This window comes from Stylophora pistillata, chromosome 1 (assembly GCF_964205215.1).
Source record: "Stylophora pistillata chromosome 1, jaStyPist1.2, whole genome shotgun sequence".
Lineage (NCBI taxonomy): Eukaryota > Metazoa > Cnidaria > Anthozoa > Scleractinia > Pocilloporidae > Stylophora > Stylophora pistillata.
This window is the reverse complement of record NC_142519.1, coordinates 1,180,001-1,188,512: the sequence shown is the minus strand read 5'-3', so window position 1 is coordinate 1,188,512 and position 8,512 is coordinate 1,180,001. Positions and strand designations below refer to the sequence as shown.

The following is an 8,512-nucleotide window of genomic DNA, read 5'->3' as shown; positions in this document are numbered from 1 at the left end:
ATTAAGTGGGGGACTGGAAATTAGTAATCATACTGGGGAGGGAGACAGGGAGAGGGAGGGAGGACAAGAGCTGTACACATTTTTTATTTCGCTAGACATTTTAATTTACCTAATCATTCTAAGCAACATATGGCAATCTGCGGTCTTTCCTTACACTTAGGTAGCACGGAAAGCCGTAAAAATCTTGAACAAAAAGCTCATCTTTCAAACCGGCAGTCTAAATCCCACAGGGATCAACGAACGCTTTTCATTCCACTAATTTATTCTTGTTTTTCTCGTTGCCATGTTCCCACCAATAACGTAGCTCCATTCTCTGCCTTTAAAAGCACACACAACCCACAATTCCTCTATTCGCTCCGACGAAGGGCTAACGCTCGAAACGTCAGCTTTTGTAATCGTTACGGTGGCCAATTTACCACTTCAACTTTGTTGATATATCCAAATTATTTCGTTAATCCCACCGACGCAGCCCCAAACAGTTTCTTTTGAAACTATCAGCCTTTATTCATTTTTTATTTCAACTTATTCCCACTCAATATAGAACGCACAAGTCGATTAATTGAAAACGGGAGAAAAAGCTCTCTGAACGATATAGGGCGCGTGTTTCAGAAGAAAATAGCAGACAGGGTATCGGACAACTTTCAAAATGACCCCCCCCCCCCCCCTCGATCCTTCAGACTCGTTTGAACTTAGGCGCAAGTCAGCAGTTTTGGTTGAATTAATGTAGCTCAAGTACTCATAAAACATTGACACGTGAATTTATTTTATCAAAGCTAGTGTTTTTCTCCAACCTGGTAAAAGGAAGCTGGTGCTATATGTGTACGCTCATGTTTCACAGCAACAACACAATTTTTTAGAATAGTGTGTTGTACAATATTTATAAATCTTTTCTATCATTTCGTCGAGAAAGTTGAAGAATAACTTAAACAACGAGGCTAGTTAGAGAGTCAGCCCTTTCTCCTCTCGTCCGAATGGAATTAGAAATTTGAAAAATGAAAAGAGCAATTGGTGAGGGAAATTCGATACACAAAAAAACACTTTCTATTCATTAGTCTTTAAAATACGAAAGAGAGAGCGAAAATTATAGTAGGAAGAAGGAACAACTGTCCTGAAAGTGGCATGGTACTTTGTGAAGTAACGATTGGACTGCAATAATCTCCACTACAGCAAGTGATGTTGCATTTGACTTTATAGCTTCCCCCACTGATCTTCTGACACACTTTAAGTTGTTCTCTGGCATCATCGCACATTTTCTTAGTAGCACAGCCGTAGAAGTAGCTTTTCATGGAGCCAACGCTAGCCTCGACTTCAGTGGAAATATTAGCGCACTTGTCTGCTATTTCAGGACATTCAATCTTTTCGCTTGACTTTCCACAATCATACAGCGATGACGAGCTTAGGCAGTGATGGCATTTCAAAGCGCTGACTGTGATAAAGGAGAAACAACTACCCTCAGTGTTACAATGTATGATCACCTGAAGTATTTAAAGCCAAATTGACAAGAGTGTTCCTTCAAATCCACACTATCAAAGTTATGAACGAAACAATTTTTTATGGGGATTCCAATTCCTCATTTCCTTCAGGCATTGAAGGTTGAAAGGGTAATGCCCCCCCCCCCCCCAAACACACACACACACACACACACACACACACACACACACACACACACACACACACACACACACGCACACACACACAAAATGATTGTAAAAGAAAGGAAAGTCTAAATAGCTCATGGCGTTGACTAGATTTCTGCGCATGCCTGAGATTTTAGCATTGTGCATCCGGGGCATGGAAAGTGGCGTCGGGCTCAGCCAAATACACTTCCGAATATGAAAACAGAGGCAGTAAGTTACCCAGACAAGTCCTGTGACAAACTGTTATAAGGCTTCTTTTAAAGGAGATAATTTGGTTTCAACTCAGTTTACAATGTAAATTTTCTTCCGTAGAAGCTCTTTACGGTGACCAATTTACATTATCAACTGAGTTGATAAAACCAAATTATCTTGTTATACCCCCCTTCCACGCAGCACCACAGTTTCCTCAGAAACTTACCTGGTTCGTTCATTTCATGTGCCCGCGCACACGTAATTTACCTCTATTTAAAAAGCTTTTGTTTGCTGCTGCCTTTCAAAGGTCACGTGACACTGCGCAAACCGCTCGCTCTCCAAGCCGTTTTGTTTTGTACTATATTCGGATAATGTTAATCATTCAATGCAAGTTACTTCGCCATTTTTAATAAAGCTATCGTCGATAGATGTATTCTTCAACGATTTTACTAAATGAAAACTCTGAATATCTAAATAAACCCAAGCATTGTAATCAAAACTTCAAGTGGAGCCGATTTGAGAGAACATATAATTCGGGTGAGATTCAGACTAGAGAGCCACTGCATCCGAGGAGCCAAAACATGCCCTGCATAAAACCAATTTTTCTCACCACAAAAATTGTGATCCAATACCCCAACACGTATCGAAAAAGTTGACAAATTTCACGTTAAATTACGTAATCAGTAGAACTCCAATTACAGTGTCTTCGACTTTGACTTACCTGCTACGAGTGGGAGAATTAAACCCACTAAAAGAATTGTGAAGCGGACAGTCATCTTCATGCTCACAATAAATGGACCAAAGTGGAATTTTGGAACAGGGTTTTAAATTGGACGGGAATGGACCTCACAGTCAACAAAACAACTCACTTGACTTGGAATGCTGAGTCACTCCACGTAACGCAAGATTAAGCATTGCTAATATTCTTTGGCATTGTACTCAGTCATTAGCTTTAATTCCTCAGTGAACAATACTTCAAAAGAAAACAAATAATTCATCGTTTGCGCCATGGAGCGTTTAAGTGAAGCCTTTCATTTAGTGAACTTAAACTTTCTGTCTCAAAATACGCTTGTTTGCACGTTCAGGATGGTTCAGAAGGTAATAAAGATGTGCTTTGCTTTACTTTCGCGCCATGTGTTGTCAAATGTTTGGGAGAAAATTTTGTCCTAGGCGAAAAGTTCAATAGCGGAGCCCCGATGTACAATATAAGGATGGTTTACCCCTCAAATTAAGGGCGTTCGACTTCGACCCACTGTCTTTGAGAACACGGTTGATGCAACATGGTGGAGCACATGATGTACCCATACTTCAACTTAGCAGGGTGCTTTACATCTGAACAAGTGATAAATTCAGATTCTGTATTCTTGCGTAACACTTGCAATTCCTTTGACCCTTTAACTCCCAGAAGTGATTAACCTGTAACTTCTCCCTATAATATCCAAACATGATCCAGCCAACAGGTAATGAGAATACTCAAACTTGTCAGGTAGATGTTGTTACCTTGATTGAACACCAAATTCTCCTAAACAATTTACAAGGAAATGTCCAGCAGCTAGAGGGGAGAATTCATAATCAAATCCTGAGAGTTAATAGTTCAAGCCTCACTTGAAATCAAGTCCAAATAACCTCAGAAACAGAAAACCTATGGAATGGTTGTTAGGACTTTTTCCTACGAACAGTAAAAAAATGTGACCAAACATAACAATTTCCTTCTAGGGCAAGTATTGTGGTAACAAGGATGGTAACAGGAACATGTCCACCAATAGTTTATTGGCAAACAATTCAGAGAGTTGTAACCTCAAGTTTCTTACCTTGCTTGTAACTATAAGGCATGATGCTAAAGTCAATGAACACAGGCCACAATATAAATCAACACTGACTTTATTTATTTACAGAGGCAATGTCAGCGGCAAGATCATTTCTGTCTGAGTAACGACACCGCTGTTCTTACCAGTGAACAAAACTTAACCCTTCTCATTTCCACCACAACTCAAAGTGTACCACCACTAACAGTTCCTTTGGTCTTAACACCTACATTACTTCTGAAAACAGGAAGCTCCAACAAGAGATTTTCCATTAATTAAGCTAATAAAAAAAAGAATGACTTGAATCAGTGTTGATTTAAAGGCGCTTTTTCTTAATCCTGCTATATTCTTTGAAGAGGAATTCAATTCTGTTTCCTCCTGAAGGAGCAACCTGAAAATAAAAAGAAACAAACACTGAGAACAGACATTCAAATCCTATTGCCCAACAACCAAAGGAAAATCCTTCCAAAGTTCCAAGCATTAGCCTTGTAACACTTTACCTCCTCGCAGAGAATTTCTCCTCACAATATCAATACAATATCAAGCAGAAAGCAAAGGTGTAACTTGGGGGGGGGGGGGGGGGTTGGTGGTCTTGGTGTGCCCATGACCCCCACTTTGTACACCTTTTTGAGTAAAACACCGCATGGAGGTCAACACGACAATCTGGTGATTACCCTCTGTTTGACACAGTGTAACCCACCCACCCCTCTGAAAAATCCTGGCTATACCCCTAACAAGTGATGGGAATGAAGAAAAATATCAATTCTTGGGTACTAGTTGATCCAGTACCAAATTCTCCCAACTAACACGATAGGAATTTATATGTGCACGATCCTTTGCAGTAAAGCACTATTTAAGCAATAGTGAAAATCAGACCTGAAAAAAATTCAGGCCTGTACAGGATTCGAACCACTGACCTCTGCGATACTAGTGCAGCGCTCTACCAATTGAGCTAACAAGCCAACTGGGAGCAAGCCATCAAATTAATTCGACATAAACCCGTACACATATACGTTGTGCACATATACGTTTCATAACCGCACTTCATATATATGTATTTCATATGTTTGTTGTTTGATTTATCATCTTACGGGTTTATGTCGAATTAATTTGATGGCCTGCTCCCAGTTGGCTTGTTAGCTCAATTGGTAGAGGGCTGCACTAGTATTGCAGAGGTCAGTGGTTCGAATCCCGTACAGGCCTGAATTTTTTTTTTTTCCAGGTCTGATTTTCACTATTGCTTAAATAGTGCTTTACTGCGAAGGATTGTGCACATATACGTTTCATAACCGCAGTTCATATATATGTATTTCATATGTTTGTTGTATGATAGGAATTGTACGGCAGACTGTAAAGAGAATTACTTATGGAATCTTGGGTGTGAAAAGGTTAAACCCAGGTGGCCCCTAACTTTTAATATTTATTTCCAGTTTCTGAAGCACCAAGTTATGAGGAGCACATCTGCTCCTGTTGGATGTCACGTTTACCCTTATAGCTCAGCAATTTTCAGTTTACCCCGCAGTTTATAGTTACCCATTTATACTCCTAGGTGAAAAGGTGTCTGATTCCTAACAAACTGCACAGTTACACTACAATGTTACTCTACTGACCAATATACTATTAAGAATTTGGAGAATTAAGGAGATTGATTTGATAAAGAAAGTAACTCTCTGGACACAACAAATATAAAATCCCTTGCCATCAGTTTAGAGTTACATGAAGCTCTGAGCTCCTTAGAATGAAAGGAAAAATTACTTCCTCGTCATACCATTTAGTTCTAGCATAGAATATGAAATAGTTAAGCAGCAGTCTAATAGCCAAGGATGATTCCAATACAAATTTTCTTTTTTTGTACGGATCGTTAATATGTGGAATAATTTGCCTAAAGATATTGTACACGCAGGATCATTGACTTTATTTCGTAACAGACTAAAGATTTACATGAATATTGATTGAGATGATGGTAAACAGTTTTTAATTATCTGTATATAATGTTTTGATCTTTTTATTCGGGGAATCTTTTATATAGGGTTAACCTCTAGAATATCCCCTTTCGAGAGATACTTTTTTTGTATTGTAATACTTCACACATTGACATACCGTATTTACCCATGTATAATACACACTTTATTTCTATAAAAATAACCATCACAATTGCAGTGCATATTATACACAGATTCCATTGTTTGTCAGGCATGTTCTAATTTGCATACTTTAAGAACACAACAAAGGAAATTAAAAAAGCTTCAATTAAAAAACTTATTTTCAATGAGAATACTATAGGTAAATATCAATTTTTTACTCTAAAATCAAGATGGAAGATAAAAATCACAAAATATTTTTGCAAGTGTGCAAACAGGCATGCAGATTAGATTTCAAAGTGAACTATGAAAATTTGGCCATGTGTGAAGAGACCTCATGTTACATAGAACTTTTCAATGAGAAGCAAGATGAAAGTGAGCAAGAAATATTTCAGGACTAAAGCTTTATTCAAAGCAGTTCTTGATATGCTGTTATAAGCAAAAAACATTTGAATTCTTACGTGTAAAAAGCCCACGCAGTCAAATTCATCATGGTTATATTGTTGTTTTTAACTTGACTTTAGGGTTAGGAAATTGCATAGTGCTAGATTGAAAATTCTAAAAATACAACGATTTGACTCAAATTCTTCAATACTTTTCGGACTTATCCTTGCCCACACACAATATTTACTGAGCCATGGAATCGTCAAATTAGCTAGGCCTTCCTCAAAGTCCTAAAGTTTGGTTTCAAGAATGTCATAAATAACAAGTTGCAAAACATATTAGTGTTGACCATATAGTTAATTTCTTGTTCTTGTTATCGTGATAAATAATTGTACCGAGATTTAACTTAGTTTTTTGCTGTTAAAACCTCTTTTTGTGATAAATGTGGTTGAATACAAGGGTGCATGTAATACGCAGGCATGTTTGATATACAGGTAAATGGTACCAATAAAAATGAACTACAAAATACCAGATTAGTGTGTGTAGCTAATCCAGTGATAGTACATCTTAATCTCGTCCACTTTTACTCATCTAATCCCCTTTTGACTGTTACTGTTTTCTTTTGAGTTTTACAAGAGTTCAAAATGGCCTTACAATAATTTACACTGTATGCCCAGTGGTTCATTTTGTGTTTGCAACTTTTAAGGCTCTACATGCAGACCTCCATGCAAAGTAATTACGGACTTATATGCACTTATTGACTGGTTAAAAGGGCTTGACTGGAATATTACGCATGAGGTCCATTGTTCATGACCAAGAGCCAAATATTATTTTCCAGCCAGACCTCTCTCAGTAAATAAACATTTTTCCTTCCCTCTTTCAGCTTGCATCCTACAAGGGTTGTGCAGCTTTTTTTACAGCACTGTTTGCTGCATTGTCCATGACCTTACAATTTCTCCAGAATTGTTTTTCAATAAATGTGCATGCATGGCCACAGGGGTCATATGACAAGAACTTAATTTAATTTACTCCATTTTCACTGCATTAATTTTTGCATTGGGGAAGGACTAGAAAGGAACATACGAACCATTTGAGCTAGTCCATCCTCCCACCCATCTCACCCCAGGGGATGACATCCACCACAGAGTAATCTCGTGTGTGGGAAATTAATGTCTCCTACCCCAACCCTGCAGGAGACAGGACCTCCATTTAATCGTCCCTATCCGAGAAGACTAGAATATCTAACCATTTTTTGATGTTATAGAAAGGTAGCAAATTCTTCTCAATTATTTTAAGACCCTTAGTGTTGGTCCGACCAGGGCTCGAACCCTCGACCTCCCGCACAACAGTCCAGCGCTCTATCCATTGAGCTAACCAGGTGGCGGTTAGCTCAACTTCTGTCTATAATTTCTACAGATGCTGGTTCTGACCTTCTGTGAGTCTTGCTCTCCCTCCAGTAGGCTGACAGAGCACCATAGAACACGACACACACAGAACAACAGTCTGGGCATGACTGAACACAGTTGTGATTTTGTAACAGCCTGTGGAGAAAATTAAAAGGTTATTACTAAAACTCTCTAAAGGGCTCCTCTTAAAAACAGAAATGTGATTCCCAAAGATGTACACATTGGCTTTTGTCGGGGATTGAGAGTTTACTGTGCACATTCTGAAACCGGGCTCTCTAAAGAAACAAAATGACAACCAGAGCATTTGAAGGGCTTTTCAAATACACCAAAGTTTAAACCTGGACGCACTTTTCCTTCAACAAATTCACAAACAACATTGTTTGACACAGCTTTTGTTTTCCCTTAATTTTTAATATAAACTTTATAAGGCATACAATTCCTAAAATATGTCCCAGAATACTGGAAATCACATTTTGCTAGATATACTGATTCTTCTCCTCCTTCTTTTTTCTTAAGGGGGGGGGGGAGGGGGGATGAATACCTTAAACTAACTTTTCAAAACAGTATACAAGTGACAACATTCTGAAGTTAAACCTTTTCTTTCAAAACGCATTTTGCAGCCATAGTGTTTGTCAGAAATTATACATGCCTGAGAAATAAAAATTTCAGCCCAACAGATTGAATTTGTTTGCGTGATTCTCACACAATGTGAGAGTTAAGAGCTCAATGTGAGACTTAAAAGCTCCGAATTAAACACTTTCTTGTCATTTACCATTTCAACCTCTTCCCCAATCATGAGTCACTTCCTTGCCTACTGTTATTTAGACAATCACCCTACACCATAAACTGATCCCTCAACATCACTACTTGCTAGAGACTTCACCTGGACACTTCACATCCATGAAATAACTGTTTGGACTTTGAACAAGCCGTTTGAGTTTGTGCTTCCGTTTCTCTTCCTCAACAGAGGGATGCAAAAGATCTTTGAACAACTGAAGAAATATTTC

The 8,512-nt window shown here is 38.4% G+C and overlaps 2 protein-coding genes across 2 annotated transcripts in view; both read right to left on the bottom strand.

The window, feature by feature from the left end:
• Window positions 1-733: 733 nt before the first annotated feature.
• LOC111335273 (uncharacterized) lies at window positions 734-2,737 on the bottom strand. The gene is made up of 2 exons (XM_022941149.2): window positions 2,551-2,737; window positions 734-1,426 (listed from the first exon to the last, which is right to left on the bottom strand). Exons 1-2 carry the CDS (start codon window positions 2,609-2,611, stop codon window positions 1,056-1,058), a joined length of 432 nt encoding a protein of 143 aa, XP_022796884.2. The 5' UTR covers window positions 2,612-2,737; the 3' UTR covers window positions 734-1,055.
• A 957-nt stretch (window positions 2,738-3,694) lies between these two features.
• LOC111335278 (small ribosomal subunit protein eS27) overlaps window positions 3,695-8,512 on the bottom strand; it is a 5,678-nt gene continuing 860 nt past the window's right edge. The window contains exons 2-4 of the mRNA XM_022941154.2: window positions 8,389-8,497; window positions 7,530-7,640; window positions 3,695-4,025 (exon numbers count right to left, since the gene is read on the bottom strand). Coding sequence (XP_022796889.1) covers window positions 3,997-4,025; window positions 7,530-7,640; window positions 8,389-8,497 — 249 coding nt within the window. The 3' untranslated portion in view covers window positions 3,695-3,996. The remainder of the gene's footprint in view (window positions 4,026-7,529; window positions 7,641-8,388; window positions 8,498-8,512) is intronic.

What these genes read in the sequence shown, in the direction of transcription:
- LOC111335273 (XM_022941149.2), bottom strand. Translation starts at nt 2,611, where the DNA reads ATGAAGATGACTGTCCGCTTCACAATTCTTTTAGTGGGTTTAATTCTC. An exon ending in AATTCTCCCACTCGTAGCAG is followed by an intron (nt 1,427 to 2,550) that starts GTAAGTCAAAGT and finishes CCTTTATCACAG; the next exon opens with TCAGCGCTTTGAAATGCCAT.